This window comes from Taudactylus pleione, unplaced genomic scaffold (assembly GCF_031769625.1).
Source record: "Taudactylus pleione unplaced genomic scaffold, aTauple2 ptg000115l, whole genome shotgun sequence".
Taxonomy (NCBI): Eukaryota; Metazoa; Chordata; class Amphibia; order Anura; family Myobatrachidae; genus Taudactylus; species Taudactylus pleione.
In genome coordinates, this window is record NW_028284517.1 from 109,820 (window position 1) to 130,353 (window position 20,534).

At 45.1% G+C, this 20,534-nt stretch overlaps 1 protein-coding gene across 1 annotated transcript in view; it reads right to left on the bottom strand.

Moving 5' to 3' along the window:
• LOC148524853 (fatty-acid amide hydrolase 1-like) overlaps nucleotides 1-20,534 on the bottom strand; it is a 136,295-nt gene that overhangs the window by 80,699 nt on the left and 35,062 nt on the right. Inside the window, exon 7 of the mRNA XM_088471588.1 lies at nucleotides 18,334-18,374. Coding sequence (XP_088327714.1) covers nucleotides 18,334-18,374 — 41 coding nt within the window. The remainder of the gene's footprint in view (nucleotides 1-18,333; nucleotides 18,375-20,534) is intronic.

A 20,534-nucleotide genomic window follows, 5' to 3' on the forward strand; every position in this document is an offset into this window, starting at 1 on the left:
TTTGGGTACGCTTATCCTTCAATCTTTCGTTTGACACACGGTGAAGTATTTTGAAAGATACCTTTATGTATATTTCCCATTCACGTATTAAGTGAGTTTATGGTACGCCCATCTCTATGATTTGTGGTGGTGAGGATCTATCCTGATTTGTTTGATTGACATAAACTTTTGGAAAAAAACGGATATCACCCTTTTCTTCTTCAGAAACACAAAAGGACTATTTCATTTTGTTGTGGTTTTACGTTTTGACATTACTTCACATATGATCTTTTATGTTTGTGTTTAAATTTCAAATTGTATTCCACAGAGTGGATCATCTCTAGAAAAGTAAAAACCTCCATATCAACGACCTCCACGATTTAAGTATAATTTTATCTGTATCGCCTTAGATCTTTTTTCCCATTGCTTTTTAATTCTTCCCCTGTAAGTGCCTAAACCTACCCCCCCTCCCCGCTCCCTAAACCTAACCCTCCCGGGGGGGTGACTAGCCCTAACCTACCCCTGGGGTTGCCTAACCCTAAACCAACCTTCCCCTAGCCTGACCCTAACCCTCCCAGGGGGGTGTCTAATCCTAAATCCCCCCCAGGAGTCCCTAACATAACCCCCTCCCTTCGGCTGTCCGCACCCGCCGCCCGGCTTACCTTCGTTCGGTGTGCCAGGCGTCAGGATCCCAACGTAGGGATAATGATAGGCGGCAGGATTTTGACGCCTATTATTAGTCCCTTGGCGGGATATGACAGTCGGGAAGCCGGCGGTCGGCATTTCGCCCGCCGGCTTCCTGACTACATGCATTTTAGACTGGTCTTAAAAATATCCGCATGTTTACACCATGTATTCTCCAATTCTTTTACTGTGTAAGCCCCAACCACAATGGTCAGTAGACAATTCCTCATACCACCCAACATTTGCGAGGGTCGCACGTAAATTTGGGGGCCTTGTCATACGTCACGCCCCCAATCTTAATCATACTGGGGGCCTCCTTCCACCGCTGCTCTGCAATTTCTTCCATAGCTGTATCCATAGATTTATCACTCCCTCTGTATCATACATGCCTACTTTCCCGGAAGTCGTGGGAGGCTCACGATTTTTCGGGTAACTCCCCGCACACCCCGTAGAGTAGGCACTTCTCCTGCATTCCTGCCCACTTCCTAGTGAAGTAGGCAGAATGGGGGAGAATTTCTAGAGCAAACGTGGATTCCCGTGTAGGGGGCGAGGCTTAATGACGCTATTCTGCAATAATCAAGTCATTTGGTCCCGCCCCTATTTAAATTTGCACCAAGGACACAGAGTGTGAGCGGGTGGGAATTTATGTGGAATAATCCACCAGGGTAATATATCTATGTAGAGAAAAGTGATTGGACACTGACAGGACATAGATAAACAATATTTTATTGACGTCAGTACTTTGTAGATCCACCACGTGCAGTGATTACTGCAGACACCCTTCTTGGCAAACTGTCTGTCCACAAGTTACTGGATAACAGCAGGGGGTATGTTTTGCCATTCCGCCTTACGTACACTGACCAACTGTGACACTGAAGAAGGTCGAGTCAGCCTAGAACGCACCCATCGTTCTAATTCGTCCCAGAGGTTCTCACTGGGGTTAAGATCTGGAGTCAGAGGTGGCCAGTACATCCAGGTTACCACATTTTCTGTATACTAGTCCAGCGTCACCCTGGAAACATGGCAGGTGGCATTGTCATCCTGATAAAAACATTCATTGCTTCTGTAGAACTGCCACAATGAACATCTTTATACTTCTCAGAGTTAATGTGACCATGCACGGACCCATGCTAAACCAGCTGCAATGCAGAGGTGTCCAATCACTTTTGTCTACATAGTGTACATTGTATATGAGAGATAATCTGGAAGAGCACACAGGGTCTTACCTTGCACCAACACTGGAATTTAGAAACCTGGAAATCCTCGGATACTGGAAATATTTAAAATAAGATTTACGTACAGGGAAAAAATATCAGCATCACTATAAATTTTAAAATATTTTATCTTCAAGTTAATATTAGATGCCACATTGCAACACTGAGTTCTATGTACTATACAGATGGTTCAGGATCTGCTCTGAATGCTGAAGTTTTATAATCAGTGGCTATGTAGCTAACCAACAGCGTCCAAATATCTGGAGACGGAACCAGTTACGCCTCCTCCGGCCCACCTCAGCCCAGCGCCGCAGGTAGGCTCCATTTGCTGGGCGCCCACTGATATTCTGTTACCAGCGGGCGCCCAGATCTTTCCCCACAACAACACTGGCAGGTGGAGGCTGGAGCTCACTCCAGAGCTCCGGCTTCCAGCTCCTGAAGTGTGCACTATGGGCGAGATGTCATGAGGTCTCTCCCATAGTTCCGAGGAGCAGCCTGTTGAACGGCCGGGGATTCAGGTGCGGTTCTTATGGTAAGTATTGTGTTGGGGTTTTTTTGTGTATAAGCAGCATTACTACTGGGGGCATTACTATTGGTATCACTACTACAGGGAGCATTACTATTGTGGGCACTACTACAGGGGGCATTATTATTGATGGCATTACTACTGGGGGCATTACTATTGTAGGCATTAATATTGGGGGCACTACTACAGGGGGCATTACAGCTAGGGGCATTATTATTTGGGAATTACTATTGGGGGTACTACTACAGAGAACATTACTACTGGGAGGCATTACTACTGGGGGCACTACTACATGGGGCACTGCATAGGGGGCACTGCATATGGGGCACTGTATAAGGGGCACTACCACTATGGACACTGCATAAGGGCCACTGCCACTACTGGGGGCACTGCATAAGGGGCACCACTACTGCGGGAACTGCATAAGGGGCACTACTACTGTCGGCATTATGTGTAGTAGGGGCACTACTACTGTGGGTATTGTGTATACGGGACATTACTTTGGGTTAAAAAGTTAAAATGCCCATTAGTCACAACTTAATGTACCTGCTGCTTACACACCGCTAATTTCTTCTCATGGACTCAAGGTCTAAGGATTACTATTGGGGCTAGGAAACCCATGTCAGGGCATTATCAAAGTGTCACTTAGGATTTTAGCGAGTATTAAGTGAAGCAATAAAACATAACATATTCACTTATGTAACCATTGTGTAAACCATTGTGTCTGCCGGAGCAATGACAGATTTTCGGAATTATGCTGTAGAGTGAGAAAGTTACTAATCAGTGTTAGGGCACCTGGGCGCACTTACCAAACACAGGGACAGGGGTTGGGGGACAGGAGCAGTCTGTTTCTTTACAGTAGTATTCAGGTTATGGGCTATTGCTAGATATGTTATATATTCTCATATAGAAAAATCATTTATTAATTAGTGGGATAAAAGTATAGCTACAATATGGGGCCTGTTTATTTATTATCAGGTTTTAGACCCAATAATTAGAAAATGATTATTGCCAATAAGGAATGATGTACCGCATGCATGTATTTAAATGCACTCGCAGGAATCTGTCCTTGCTGATTGTAAAAGTAAAGTGATCACTAATGTGACCACTTTGCTTTCAGTTTTCGGGACGTTAGCTACCAGGGCCAAGCTCTGGAATGAATTGCTCGTTTCCGCATTATTTAAGGAGAAATTTGATTGATGAATAGAGTTCTAAGGAACCTATTCATCATCACTTAATTTTTACAAAAGTTGTAAAAATTAAGTTATTGGGCCATTCATTAAGGAGGTAAAGCAGCGGAATGGCCCGCTGTCCCCATACACTAGTAACACAGATATCTCCTACTTACCTTCCTCTGGCGGAATGGCCCGCTGTCCCCATACACTAGTATCACAGATATCTCCTACTTACCTTCCTTTGGCGGAATGGCCCGCTGTCCCCATATACTAGTATCACATATATCTCCTGCTTGCCGTCCTCTGCCGGAATGGCCCACTGTCCCCATATACTAGTATCACAGATATATCCTGCTTACCTTCCTCTGGCAGAATGGCCCGCTGTCCCCATACACTAGTAACACAGATATCTCCTACTTACCTTCCTCTGGCGGAATGGCCCGCTGTCCCATACACTAGTATCACAGATATCTCCTGCTTACCTTCCTTTGGCGGAATGGCCCGCTGTCCCCATATACTAGTATCACATATATCTCCTGCTTGCCGTCCTCTGCCGGAATGGCCCGCTGTCCCCATACACTAGTATCACAGATATCTCCTGCTTACCTTCCTTTGGCGGAATGGCCCGCTGTCCCCATACACTAGTATCACAGATATCTCCTGCTTACCTTCCTTTGGTGGAATGGCCCGCTGTCCCATACACTAGTATCACAGATATCTCCTGCTTAAATTCCTTTGGCGGAATGACCCGCTGTCCCCATACACTAGTATCACAGATATCTCCTGCTTATCTTCCTCTCGCGGAGTGGCCCGCTGTCCCATACACTAGTATCACAGATATCTCCTGCTTAAATTCCTTTGGCGGAATGGCCCGCTATCCCCATACACTAGTATCACAGATATCTCCTGCTTACCTTCCTCTGGCGGAATGGCCCGCTGTCCCCATACACTAGTATGGGGACAGAATTCATCAAGCACCATAAATACAATATTTTCAGAGCTTGATTGCTGGAGCATTCGCCATCTTCCGTATGGGAAGGAGTCCTGGGTCGTGAAAAGGGATCCTTTCGGATGTCGGAGCTCTTGTGTGCATGCGTGACCTGCTCCGAGAGGAGCAATGAAAGTGTTCGGGAAGACAGCTGATTTGATGAATTCCTCTGGCGCTCTCGTCGAGAAGAAACGTTAACTATCGAAGTCCGTTTGGACAATGATAATTAACATATTGAATAGACCAATTAGTGTTTATAATTATGTTGTGTTTTTTTCATTTTTGTTTATAATGAAATTGTCCGTGTTAAATTTAATTAAGTTCACAAATTTACTTACAGTAAGAATTGTTTTTTTTTTTGTTTTTCGTATCTACTTACTATCGGCCGGAAAATGAAGCCCAGGATCCTCTTCACCACGTCGGGCATCTTACAGAGTTGTGCGCATTCCCCCAGGTTGGGGTCTATGAAGTTGTTCTTACTAATAGAAATAAAATACAAGGTGGTTATATAAAGTGGCCCCATTTATTCACTACCCCTGAAATGCATGAGTATTCCGAACATTCCAGGAGAGTGGGCAACTTACGGACAAAGGTTTTTAGTTTCTCCTGCCTATACATACTATGCCAGGTTATCAGCCCCCGCCATCTTTATTAGTCCCCCTGCATTTCCTGATCACAGAGGTCATGGCATCAGAGACTGCCCCACAGACGCTGGCCAGGATTTTATTATGGATCCGTTAGAGTGCTGCCTCATGTGCACAGCACTCTAGAGCTTCAGCAGTCCCACAGCTGAACATTTAGGGCCTGATTCAGACCCACTCGCGAGCGGCTGTCCGCTCGCAAGTGGGTCGATGTTCTGGACTGAGCATGCGCACGACGGAGGGAGCTCCGTCGTGCGCATGCGCCAGACGCGACGAGCGAAGGAAAGTCCTTCGCTTGTTTTGTCTGATCAAAGGGGGCGTGCTGTCGATGTTGATTGACAGCACGCCCCCTTTGGTAGGCGTGCCGGGGGCGTGCCTCCCTGACGGGGGCGTTCCCACGGGAACGCCTCCCGTCAGAAGCCGGCCCACTGACATCACTAGTGATGTCAGTGGGAGTGATTTTGGCTCTGATAGAGCCAAAATCACTCCGGAACTTGCGGTTGAAAACCTCAACCGCAGGCTCCGGCTCGCAGTTTCGATGGTCGCGATGGTCACGACCATCGCGGCCATCAAAATGCACGCTCGTATAGCCTGTGGGTGGTAACCCACAGCTATACGAGCGTCCAGGAGGACGCTCCATTTCATGGAGACCGGCCCTCATTCAGAGCGTGCGCTCTGCTCAGAGCGTATGGCTCTGAATGAGGGCCTTAGTTCCCTGCTGACTATAGGCCGCATAGGGGAGCAAGGCCAGAAAGCATCACAGGTGGCCACATGGTGCCTGCAGACAGTTGAGGCCCCCCCGTTGATAGTTACGCCGATTGTCATAAGATATTCTTTAAGAGCTCTGCTAGGGGGGAGATGCTGAGCAAGGATCCTTATGCACATCAACTCATCGTAACATAAAGGGATTCTCTCCCGCTTTCCTACGTGCCCTCCAGTCTGCTTACTGCAATGTTATCTATATATAACTAGAGAATTATCCTCATCCCTGTGCTCTGATCCATTGGAGATTCCATTCCACAGCTGGCAATATTCTCATATTATTGGCTCTGTCTGAGGTAAAAAAAACACCAAATAAATAAAAAATACTTATTTTATATATCTACTGTATATTGTTAGAGGTGTCCAGCATGGAATCTGGTATCCAGAACATTAGGTAAATCCAGAAAAAGTTCCTGTGACTGAGGGCAAATTATGTGATAATTAGGGATGCAATCGGGAAGCCGGCTGACATTAAACTGACAGCCGGCTCCCGACTGTCATATCCCGGTGAGGGTGAAATCCCCGGCGTCTAGATGTATACGCCGCTCATTTCCCCGATGCCGGGAGACCGGCGCCCGGCATCCCGATCGAAGGGATGCTGGGCGCCGCGAGCGGACAGCCGTGGGGGGGAAGGGTTAGGTTTAGTGCACCCGGGCGGGACTTAGGGTTAGGCACCCCCCCGTGAGGGTTAGGGTCAGGCTAGGGGGAGGGTGGGTTAGGCACCCCCCCGGGGGACTTAAGTTTAGGCAGCGGGGAAGGGCTGGTTAGGGTTAGGCACTTACGGGGGGATTAGGGTTAGGCATTTGGGGGGAGGTTAGGGTTAGGCACCCCTAAGGAGAGTTAGGGTTAGGGGGGTTAGGTTAGTCTATACCTACCTTACAACGATCAGGATTTCCAGCGCTGTCGGGCTCACGCTGCCGGGATGTGTTCCAGTGTCGTGCTGCCGCTGCCGGGAATTGAACCACCGGCCATGCGGGGGCGGTATTTCATACCGATTCCGATAATTATATGTACTGAATAACTTTTCCCTCATTCACTTGGGTCATATAGCTCCTCTCAGTGATTACAGATGGTGGAGGCCAATGGCCATGTCTCCATGTATGTCTCTCACTTCATTCTCCTAATGCTCCCCTTAGAAATTGTTTGTCATGGCTGTTTTTTGTGACTTTCCCTTCTTGCACTTGTGTAGCAGTGCTCCTCTCAGTGACTGTAGGAGGGTCACTGGCGGGCGTATCTATAATGGGTGCAGGCTATGCAGGGCACATGGACCCCTGGCTCCCTTTATTCCGTTGTGTCGCAGTGCTCCTCACAGTGACTGTAGGAGGATGTGATCATTAGTCCTGTTTGGGTGTACAACATTCCCTTGTATAGCAGTGCTCCTCACAGTGACTGTAGGAGGATGTGATCATTAGTCCTGTCTGGGTGTACAACTTCCCCTCATTCCCTTGTGTAGCAGTGCTCCTCACAGTGACTGTATGAGGATGTGATCATTAGTCCTGTCTGGGTGTACAACATTCCCTTGTATAGCAGTGCTCCTCACAGTGACTGTAGGAAGATGTGATAATTGATCCTATCAAGGTGTATAACTTCCCCTTATTCCCTTGTGTAGCAGTGCTCCTCACAGTGACTGTAGGTGGATGTGATCATTAGTCATGTCTGGGTGTATAACTTCCCCTTATTCCCTTGTGTAGCAGTGCTCCTCACAGTGACTGTAGGAAGATGTGATCATTGGTCATGGCTGTGTTTATAACTTTCCCTTTATTCCCTTGTGTAGCAGTGCTCCTCACAGTGACTGTAGGTGGATGTGATCATTAGTCATGTCTGGGTGTACAACTTCCCCTTATTCCCTTGTATAGCAGTGCTCCTCACAGTGACTGTAGGAAGATGTGATAATTGATCCTGTCAAGGTGTATAACTTCCCCTTATTCCCTTGTGTAGCAGTGCTCCTCACAGTGACTGTAGGAGGATATGATCATTAGTCATGTCTGGGTGTATAACTTCCCCTTATTCCCTTGTGTAGCAGTGCTCCTCACAGTGACTGTAGGAAGATGTGATCATTAGTCATGTCTGGGTGTATAACTTCCCCTTATTCCCTTGTGTAGCAGTGCTCCTCACAGTGACTGTAGCTGGATGTGATCATTAGTCATATCTGGGTGTACAACTTCCTCTCATTCCCTTGTATAGCAGTGCTCCTCACAGTGACTGTAGGAAGATGTGATCATTAGTCCTGTCTGGGTGTATAACTTCCCCTCATTCCTTTGTAGAGCAGTGCTCCTCACAGTGACTGTAAGAAGATGTGATAATTGATCCTGTCAAGGTGTATGACTTCCCCTTATTCCCTTGTAGAGCAGTGCTCCTCACAGTAACTGTAGGAAGATGTGATAATTAATCCTGTCAAGGTGTATAACTTCCCCTTATTCCCTTGTGTAGCAGTGCTCCTCACAGTGACTGTAGGTGGATGTGATCATTAGTCATATCTGGGTGTACAACTTCCTCTCATTCCCTTGTATAGCAGTGCTCCTCACAGTGACTGTAGGTGGATGTGATCATTAGTCCTGTCTGGGTGTACAACTTCCCCTCATTCCCTTGTAGAGCAGTGCTCCTCACAGTGACTGTAAGAAGATGTGATAATTGATCCTGTCAAGGTGTATGACTTCCCCTTATTCCCTTGTAGAGCAGTGCTCCTCACAGTGATTGTAGGAAGATGTGATCATTGGTCATGGCTGTGTTTATGACTTTCCTCTCATATTTTTATGTTTTCTCTTGGTTTTTCCATACTTTTGTCATATTATAATTATAAATATGACAAAACCCTTTTTATTTTTTCTGTTCTTTTTCACTTCAATATGAAAAGGGGGTCTATTTACTAAGCTTTGTTAGGAGATAAAGTGAACGGTACCTTACCACCGTTCACTTTGGCCCGTAATCAATTTGAGCCGAGCTACGGCCCGGACTTAACGCTGCCTTCGCCTGTTTTGTAGGCTTTAAAGTATCGCGCGCGTGCCCGCGTATCCCCGTATTCAATTTGAAAGTAGGCGAAAACAGGACCCGGCGATACTTGGATCGGCGTTAAAAAAACTGGAATTTTTGGGAAATAATCCTAGGACCCCCCCAAAAGATGTCAAGACATGGAGGATCACTATGGGTACACCCGTTTTTGGCTGCAAAAGAAAAATCGGGTTTTAAATAGCCGCTGCAGGTGTTTTTTTTCTTGACTTTGAAGAAGTGATGCAGAAGAGCACTTAGCTAATTTTTTTCGTTTTTAAAAATGGTCCCATCAAATTTGGGGTACATGAAAATGGGTACTAGCATATTTTTAAGTCCCAAAACGCATTTTTATAAATTCTGCAAAAATGCACCTGCCACGGCTATTTGAAACCCCGACTTCCTTCAGGAGTTAAAAATGGGGGTACCCATAGTGATCCCCCATGTCTACACATGTTTGGGCGATTCACACCACGTAGGAACTGTCAGTAGCCGGAGCCAATCAGCGGCCGCTCTACAGTCAGTGCAGCCGCTGATTGGCTCTCGGGAAGTGCCAGCTCCATGCATGTTCCGTCAGCTGGCATTCGGGAGCTATCAGTATGTGTGGCAACACACATACTGATAGCTGTTGTGTGGGTCGTGTAAACTCGTTTTTTTGTTTTGCTAAGTTCCTGGATTACTGCGGAGACCGTCGCCAGGATATAGGTGAGTATGAATTTTTCTTTGCAGACCCATTCATTGAGGACAATCTACTGGACAAGGGGACAGACACATCTGGTATAGGTAAGTATGTGTGAATGGGTAGGTGTGTGTAATAAAGTTATACTGTCACGGTGTGTGTTTTGTCTTTTTTTAACTATTTTACAGTGAAGTTACAGGTGCCGCATGTCTGCTGGCACTTGTTGTTCCTCAAGTGCAAAATGGCAGGCATGCTGTCACTTGTAGTTCCACTGTAAAACACAATAGTTTTACATTATTTGCCCCCCCCCCATTACATCCATACCCACCAAACCAGGGGTATGGGGAAGAACCCCAGGCTTCAGCGTAAGCCTGTGGTGCTCGGGAAGGGGGGACCCAGAGATCACCGGCTTGCGCTGACCGATTTGGGATGCTAATGCTTTGGACCTGGAGCCCCGGTGATTGGGTCTTCTGGCTGTGGCATTACACCCCAGTCGGTTGGGTCTGGTGCAGGTCTTAACTATAGGGGGATCCCCACGTTTTTTTTCCAACTATATTTAAAACCAGAACTGGTCCCTGCAGCCTTGGGTTGGTTTCTAAAATACGGTGGAACCATACACAATTTGTTCCCCATATTTTTAGAAACCACCACTGCCTGGCAAGCCTGGGGCTGGTTTGGCTTTTGGGGGGGAACCTTATGTAATTTTTTTTGTAAATTTTTACCCCGTTTTTTTACAGGTTAAACAAAAGGGGAATTTTCAGGAAATATTCTAGGGAACCCCCTAAAGATGTGGAAATATGGGGGATCACTATGGGTACCCCCATTTTTAACTCCTGAAGGAAGTCGGGGTTTCTAATAGCCGCAGCAGGTGCATAAATGCGGCTTTGAATAAGGTGATGCAGAAGAGCATTTAGAAGTTTTTTTAGGGCAAAACAACTATGCCCATCAAATTTGGGGTACTTGAAAATGGGGTTCAGCATATTTTAAACTTGCTAAAGTGACTTAAACAAATCGTGAAAAATCCACCTGGCGCAAACACCTGCAATCAAAAAACACATGGGGCATACTTGGGGACCCCCCCAGAGTCAAGTTCGCTAGTTTTTAAGTTTGTGCCCCAACTTTTTTTTTTTCGCCCCCTTTTTCAAAGTAAATTTTTGGGGTGTCCTTAAGTTTTGTTTTGTGTTTTTTACACAGATTACCTTTGGGGGACTGACTGAAGGCTGCACGGCGTTTCTCGAAACGTTGCACCCCAAAACCCCAACTGCACTTTTTACCGCCTGTCATTCATAGGCTATACTTTATCGCCTAGGCGGAAAGTCTTTGAAGTTGAATACGGGGTAAAACCAAAACAGGCGATAATGACATCATCGTCAGTAAATTACTGCGGATCCGGACTTAACGCCTCAAATTGAATACGGCCCTTAATCTCCTAACAAAGCTTAGTAAATAGACCCCTATATAACACAGAGCAGCATTTTCATGTACCATACCCTGACAGTGATTGTTACCAGCCAATCAGTGCAGACACCACATAAATGTACTTCATACACAGTCTAACACATGGTCCCGGAATTAATGTTCGCATTTCACTTTTTCAGATAATTGCTGACTACAATACTTAAATACCTGGACATGGCTTAACTGTGTATAGTGTGCATGTTCTCTTCATGTTTGCATGGTTTTCTCCCACAGGCCACAAACATACTGAAAGGTTAATTGGATTCCTTCTAAATTAACACTAGTCTCCATGTGTGTATGTTAGGGAATTTAGGGGGAGATGTTTCAAGCCGCAGAGTGGGATAAAGTTACGCAACGCAACCGGTCAGCTCCTGTCATTTATCTAGTGCAGCATTTGAAATGTTAGATGCTGATTGGTTGCATTGGGCAATTACACCACTTTATCTACAGTGGTGCTTGGAAGTTTGTGAACCCTTCAATATTTTCTATATTTCTACTGAAATTTGGCCTAAAGCTACCTCAGACTTTCACACAAGTCCTAAAACTAGATAAAGACTAAAGCAAATGAGGCAAATAAATTAAACATGCTAATTTTTAAATTTTTTTGAGGACAATGATCCAATATCACAGTTGCAAAAGTATGTGAACCTTTAGGCTTAGCAGACAGGGCCGCCTTCAGATATCATGGGGCCTGGGACAGGCCAAATAGGCAGAGCCCCCCAGCCCCCATTATACAGAGCCTCACCCTTCCCCGAGTAATCTCCCTCCCTCCGCACAACGAGGGCCCTGGGGCCTTCCCACCCACTACTTTTTCCCTGTTAAATTTACATTTACTGACAGGCGCCACCTGCGCCCAGTACTATATCCTCTCCCTACCTCTCCGACCGCCCGCTGCTGTTGCGGTGTTTATGGATGCTCCCGTCTGCTCGATTGTGTTATTGGTTAGCAGCACAGAGCAGGCTGGGAGCATCCACTCTGCCTGCCTCCAACAGCCAGCCACATACATAGCAGCAGCGACGGGCGTTTGGAAAGATAGTGAGAGGGTATATTGTAGTAGTGGGCACGGGCGGCCGCGGACCACCTGCCGAGCCTGTCAGTGAACGTAAGTTTAGCAGGGTGGAAATAGTGGACAGGCGGTAGGAGGAGCGGTCGGGCCCCCAGAGTATCCGGGCCCGGGACTCCAGGCCCGGCCGTCCCCCTTGATGGCAGCCCTGTTAGCAGATACTGTATTTTGAAGGTGAAATTAGAGTCAGGTATTTTCAATCTATTGGATGGCAATCAGGTGTGAGTGGACAACTTGTCTTTTTAAAAGAACAGGGATCTATCAAAATCTGATGATCACAACACATGTTTGTGGAAGTGTATCAGGCCATGAACATAGGAGATTTCTAAGGACCTCAGAAGAAGAGTTGTTGATGTTCATCAGGCTGGAAAATGTTACAAAACTATCTCTAAAGATTTTGGACTCCATCAGTCAACAGTCAGACAGATTGTGTACAAATGGAGAAAATTCCAGATCATTATTACCCTCCCCAGGAGTGGTCGGCCAAAAAAGATCACACCAAGAGCAAAGCCTCAAATAGTTTGCAAGGTCACAAAGGAACCCATTGTAACCTCTAAACAACTGAAGGCCTTTCTCACTATGGGCTAATGTCAATGTTCATGAGTCCACCATCAGGAGGACACTGAACAACAATGGTATGCTTGGCTGAAAAAGCATGAAAAAGCAAAAAAAATGAACATTGCTGCCCATCTGCAATTTGCTAAAGATCACCTGGACAAGCCTGAAAACTATAGGAACAATGTTTTGTGGACAGATGAGTCCAAAATAGAGCTTTTTGGTTTAAATGAGAAGCATTATGTTTGGAGAAAGGAGAACACTGCATTCCAGCATAAAAACCTCATACCATCTGTGAAACACGGTGGTGGTGGTGGTGGTGGTATCATGGTTTGGGCCTGTTTTGCTGCATCTGGCCCAGGACGACTTGTCATCATTGATGAGACAATGTATTCTGAATTATACCAGAATATTCTAAGGAAAATGTCAGGACATCTGTCCATGAGCTGCGTCTCAATAGAACGTGGGTCATGCAGCAAGACAACGACCCAAAGAACACAAGTAATTTCACCAAAAAATGGTTAAAGAAGAATACATTTTAAGTTTTGGAATGGTCAAGTCAAAATCCTGACCTTAATCCAATCGAAACGTTGTGGAAAGACCTGAAGCGAACAGTTCATGGGAGGAAACCCACCAACATAACAGAGTTGAAGCTATTTTGTACGGGGAAATGGGGTAAAATTCCTCCAAACCGATGTTCAGGACTAATCATCAAGTATCGGAAACATTTAGAAGCAGTTATTGCTGCACAAGGGGGGTCACACCAGATACTGAAAGCAAAGGTTCACATACTGTTGGCACTCACAGATATGTGATATTGGATAATGTTCCTCAATAAACAAATGAGCACGTCTATTTTTTTGTCTCATTTGTTTGATTTGCTTCTCTTTCTCTACTTTTAGGACTCGTGTGAAAATCTGAGGTAGTTTTAGGCCAAATTTCAGCATAAATATAGAAAATTCTGAAGGGTTCACAAACTTTCAAACACCACTGTATCTCCAAGGCTTGGTACATCCCCCTTTAGACTGTAAGCTACAACAGGGCAGGGACTGATATGAAACCCAAATATTCTCTGTACAGTGCTGAGTAAATTGGTGGTGTTATATAAATAAATGATTATTCTTCCAGGGTGCTATGTTTAAATGTATTTACCCCTCACCCTAATATCCAGCTTTCATTGCTTGTACTCAGCACATGCCACTTACAACTTATCTGCTACGGTTTTCCCTTTGTCTCCAAGAAACGCCTTCCAGAGCAGCTCATATGCATAACCCACTCGTGGAGGCCTGAACAAGATGAGCTGAAAAGAAAAATTTAATTTTAATAATTTTATATAATCTAAAATTGGTGAAATATAAGTAATGTAAGCAGTAAATGTAGAAGTGAAGAGGAAATTGTTGTTGGAATACTACAACAATTCTAGTCTTAACATTGCTTAAGTAGTTACACTGGAGGTACTGCAGGTGGTGCTGTTACCAACATGTTACTAGATGGTCTTTCAGTCTAGTGCAAATCGACTCCATGTTAGTTGCTAGTTATGCTGTGTCTGTATGGTGAGAAACCAGCACTGTTCATACTACAGTTTTGCTTCATAAACCTTCTATGTTTGTTTGATGACTGATCAAAGAAGCAAGGTTATAGGACCAGGCACCATGTATCCCAGTCACCATACCTGGCACGAGAATACTGCAAAGGGCATGTGGGATGCACTGCAGAAGCTGCATGAATGATCCAGTTTAAACAGAAAATTATTCCTAAAAAAACTTTACCAAATGAGACTTGGCAAAGCAAAGGACACTCAGAAGCATGTAAATGCAATATAGGAGACAGTCTATTGGTGAGGATAGAAAGTGCAATAATGTAGTACAGGTTGAGTCTCCCATATCCAAATATTCTGAAATACGGAATATTACGAAATATGGAATTTGTTTTGCATGACTGAGATATTGAAACCTATACTTTTTGATGGGTCAATGTACACAAAGTATGTTTAAGGCGCAAAATTATTAAAAATATTGTATAAAATTACCTTCAGGCTTTGTGTATAAGGTATATATAAAACATAAATTAATTTTACATATGTACACAAACTTTGAGTCACAAAATTATTGAAAATATTGTATAAAATTACCTGCAGGCTGTGTGTATAAGGTGTATATAAAACATAAATGCAGTCTGTTTAGATTTGGGTCCCATTCCCAAGATATTTCATTATGGTATGCAATTATTCCAAAATACGGAATATTCTAGTATGGACATTTATGTGCTTACCTGTTAAATCCTTTTCTTCAATTCCATAGGACACAGGCTTTACGCTTGGTATAGGTTGGTGAGTAGGAGTCTAGGCACCAAATAGTTAAAACTCTTTACCCATGAGCCCCTGCTCCCTCACCCCCATGACCCTCTCCCAGCCACAGGCAACTAAGTTAAGTTAACATGCCTAAAGCAAGAAGGAGGAGAAGGAAGAATGAGTCACATACAGGTCCAAAAACAAAGCAGATGCGGACAGGAGAAGCAGAGCAGTCCCACATAAATCTCCTTTTCTTCTTTCTCCATAGGGGACACAGGTTTTATCCTGGGATGTCCCAAAGCTAATCTCCTAAGGGAGGGAACGCTCCTGAGCTGCGCTGAGAACTCTTCTCACAAAAGTACCAACAGAAGAGGCGAAGGTATCAAAGGAATAGAACTTCACAAAGGTATGGGCAGAGGACCACTTGACAGCTTTACAAAGTTGCTTCGCAGAGGCGCCATGTCGAACTGCCCCCAAAAAATAAATAAATATATATATATATATAGTAAATACTGCTAGTGCATGCATGATAATGTACCAAATTAAGAACAGCTATGCATTATAGAAAATACATCATAGTCCTGTGAATTATAACATATGTATAATGTATAATTCAAGTGCACAGCTTGGAACCTGATCCCTAGAGGAGAGATTGGCCCCCAGGCAGTAGGGCCCACCAGGGGTTTTCTCTGTACCTCTGTGGGCCAGTCTGAACCTTGACATGTACCAGAAAGGGCCTTATCTGCGTGCTCCTCTCACCTTGTGTCCAGCATCCTCTAGAAGATGTTTGGTTTCTAGAAGAACTCGTCTCATACCGGGGTTCGCCTGGAAATATCCGTCCTCTTCATAATATCCAATTCGGAGAGGTTTGGTAGAGGAGTAAATCTATAGAACAAAGATCAGCGAGATGAGGGTGTGTCGTAGTGCTGGTCACTAAGTGAATTATAAGTTCTGTACTAAGCTCCCAAAACATATACCCCGTTTTCTGCTGTAAACATGATATTATTATGGTTTTCTGTGGAAATCAGTATAAATCTCACTCCTCCCATGGGAACATCAGAGTTAGGGAGTCCTTCCCCTATCCCCATACACTCCTCACCTATTATATATGTGTGTGTGTCTCATTACCTCCTCATTGAAATGAAGGGGTGTCAAATTTGGGTCCAGGCAAAAAAACTCATCACACCATAGAGCCCTCATGGAAAGTACCAGAGCGTCCAAATCTCTCGCCATAGGTCCTGTGCATAGTGACACTGAAATAATAGATACATAATAAATGTTCACCCTTCTTACACTCCATCGCAGTCTGGGCAATAGGAGATACCAAAAAAAAATGTCCAACCCCAATATAATGTATTACTATCTGTGCAACAGACATGCAACAAATGCGTACCTCTTATATCCTATTAGTATCATAGAAATAACATACATGCAACACATGTATACAGTACCTGTTACATCCTATTACTGTCATAGATATAACACACACATTGTACAAATATGCACCCTCTCTTACACGTTTTTAATGTCACCATTGACTCCCATTAAAAGTGTACCCCTCTTGTACCCTATTACCCTCACTGAAGTAACAGACATATAATACTCTGTCCTGTGTACCGGTATCTCAGTTTACAGCACAAAGGAGCAGCTGACTGGGGTCACAGAGCATGAGCCCAGCGATCAGCTGACAGGAGTCCCGAAGGAGCTCACTGATCACCAGCCCCTGGTGCAGGTGAGTGTTATTTATTTATTTTTCTATGTAATCAGCCTGTGGTCTATCAGACACACATGGCTGATTACAGAAGCCTGCTCCGGGCCCTGCTTTTCCTGTCAGCAGGCAGGGAAGGCTGAGCTGGAGATGGGGAAACAGGGAAAAAGCCTGCATAACGCCATCTCTAAATAGCGTTATTATAGCAGGACTCCATCCCCTGCATCTTTTCACAATTTCTTTTAGTAATCTGAAACAGATCACATTTTCCCTTCCAAGTATGGGAAAGGCGATATGCCTACTAAAACAGTGCAAATTTAAGGGCTGTGGAGTAGTTTTTATGAAAACTGCTCCAAAAGCTCTTTAATACATTTAAGTTATACTAAAATAATGTAAAAAGGGTGTGAAAAAAACAGTTTTCACATTATTTTAGTAAAAAATAATATGGATAAATATGCCAGTTAATAACAGAATCAACCAACCCCTAAACCCCAAAGTGGAGTGTAATGCTGGGCATACACCGTCAGATAAAATGTCTGTCAGTGTATGGCTTACAATATCTGCTTTCCTCTCCTGGGGAGGAAATATTTCCCTGTTCCTCCGCTGAGAAGGAACGGGAAATATTGAGTGGTCGGCCACGGCCAGGGCCGGTGCAAGGTTTCAGGGCGCCCTAGGCAAAGGTTCACAATGCAGCCCCTGTTTTCCCCCAAACCTAATAATATTCACATGACCCGAATTAAAGGGATGATTCCCCCTGCAGTGCCCCCAGTAGAAAGTGCCCCTGTAGTTCCCCCAGTTGTAAAGCCCTTGTAGTGCCCCCAGTAGTAATGCTCCCTGCAGTGCCCCCAGTAGTAATGTCCTTGTAGTGCCCCCAGTAGTAATGCTCCCTGCAGTGCCACCAGTAGTAATGCCCCTTGAAGTGCCCCCAGTAGTAAGGGCCCCTGTAGTGCTCCCAATAGTGCCCCCATATGATGCCCCCAGTAGTAAGGCCCCTGTAGTGCCCCCAATAGTAAGGCCCCTGTAGTGCCCCCATATGATGCCCCCAGTAGTAAGCCCGCTGTAGTGCCCCCATATGATGCCCCCAGTAGTGCCCCCTGTAGTAAGACAGCACCCCTCCCCCCTTACCTTAAACTCCATACCGGTGCCTGCTGCCGTCCGTCCCCGGTGCCCGCTCTTCGGAAGTATGTGAGTAACGTCATCATGATGTCACTCCCATATTGCACTGCGGGACCCGGAAGCCAGACCTCAGGAGTGAGCTCCGTCCTCCGGCTGGCGCCAGGGGGGGGGTGAAGAGAGGAGCCAGGTGCCCGCTGGTAAAACAATCTCAGCGGGCGCCCAGCAAATGGAGGGTGCAAGGCGGACTCAGAAGCGCCCTCCAGTGGACGGCGCCCCTAGGCAGCTGCCTAAGCTTGCCTAGTGGAAGAGCCGGCCCTGGCCGCAGCAGTGCATGTTGGAAGATTTATTGGTCACAATACTCTATGCAATTATCGGCCTATTCCACCGATAATCTACATATTGGGCTCATAATTGCATAATTTATGCCCGCCATAACATACAATATTAAATTAAACCAACCAGATACAATTTCTAACATCTATTCATCCACAAATAATATCCAAATTTTACCTGCAGTCATTCCATCAATGCACGCACGGACTCCACGAAGGCTGCAAAATGAAATATTATATATTATATAGGGATAACAATTATTATTTAACTTTAAATCCTGACTACATGTCTTTAGTGCATATTGATGTTATTTCATCTACCATGATTGAATATTGTGCTAGAAATTAATATAATCCCATCCATCTTGACCAAATATTGTTCTAGAAACTGATATTACCGTACCTACAATTCTCTGACCATGCATTCTGCTAGAAATTCATATTCTCATATACTGTACGAATCGGTCCAGTTGTAAATAGTTTATGCACCATTATTTGTGCTGGGTTACCTGGGGAATTGGGTCTAACGGGAACCTTGGAATTCACTAGGAATCCCCTGCAAAAGAAGTGATGGACATTAGCCCAGGGAACTCTGCTCATGGCTGCTACTGATGAAGAGGAGGAGGATCAGAAACTGGTGAGGGGCTGGCAGCACTTTGTCATAGTCCATATAGATTCGCCCATTTCTACCCACTGTACATTCTTGGGAATTGCCCCAGGATCTGCTCAACGATTTCAGTTTGTGGATTGTGTACTTAAAAAAAAAAGTTGCTACCTACAGCATAAAATTAAATGTTTTGTTTTGGAATATATTGGTCAAGAATGATTCACTACAGTTTGTGGGCCGCACCATAAGACCATTGCACACCCGTTTTATGCTACATAGAAGAATTTTCAATAAATATCCAGACAAATTACATTATATCAGAATGGTTCTCTAAAAAATGCTTCCATCAAAGGAATTGAGGGCATGATTCACTACCTTAAGCAATTACATATGCAATAGCAATTACGCACGCAGTTCAACTACGATAGTATGCTAATACATTGCGATCGCCATGCCCTCGCAGCACTTCCCATGGAGGCCCACTATACTCAGCACACATCCGTAATGTTTAGCAAGCCTGCAAAACCATCGGTACAATCGAGTACCATCGCAGCCTCACGCACATCAGAAATTGCTAACAATGCACACTATGAGATCTCAGACTGCGTAGGCCATCGCAGTGGATAATTTATGCACGCCCCAGCAACGGCGTTCAAATGCACTGGCACACCACCGTTCGCCTCCCCACAGTCCTGATAATAATTAGCCGATTGGGTGCATAATCGCAGTTGCGTAAGGTAGTGAATCAGCCCCCGGGAACATTAAAGTGACCAATAGGGGAGGAGATCGCTGTAGCCTTTTCTGTAAGAGAGAAGCCTATTGGATTTTTTGGCTACAGATCCTCACCCGTTTGGGACTGAATGACACTATAGAATTAAACAATCTCTAGGAATTTTAATTACTAGGATATTGCTTGATGTCTGGAATTAATTTTATGTTTTTGTTGAATTTTCTTCTCTCGACTACTAATTATATATATATCGCTGAACATCAAAACAAATTATATTTTCATTGAACACTAAAACATATCTTCTCCACTATTTTATTAATGACCAGCCCCATGGAATGGGCAGGTTCTCCATCTGAATATGAGTATGCGAGCAGTCAGGGGCGTTTCTAGAGAGGAGGGGGCCCGTGTGCAGTCTCCGACACGGGCCCTCTCCTCTCTCTCCGGTGAGTTGTGCGCGGCCAGCGCCGAAGTTATAGACTCTGGGCACTAGGGTGTGCCCAGAGTCTATAGAGTTTGCACAGGTCACCAGGAAAATGGGTGTGCAGTGCGGGGCCCCCCTGGACCCAGGGGCCCGTGTACCCCGCACACCCTGCACCCATTGTAGATACGCCCCTGCGAGCGGTTCAGCGTCTTTGCACTTAACCCCATGCAACGACACTCCCAGACAGGCCCGGCATGGATGGTGGACTCGAGTTCATTCCTGAGTGGGTGGTGAGCAGTATTGCCGATGGAAATTTTGCATTGAATCATGTGATAACCAGCCTACACTGTCCTATACTTGGTACCAGTACACCTGTAACTGAGGGTCCTTTTAATGTTTTTATGCAATTAAAACATTTATGCACTATGGAGCGCCCCCTATCTTTCTTTTTAATTTAGTGATATATATTTATTATATTAACAAGTATATTGGCCCCGGCATATGCTATCACCTCCCCAGCTTTGCTCCACCCTGCCCCAGCAGTGTTGCAGCTGCTCGTACTGTTCTCACCCGCCTCCCTCTGATACTAGGCAGGGGAATAGCGAGGGTGGTTCCAGTGGA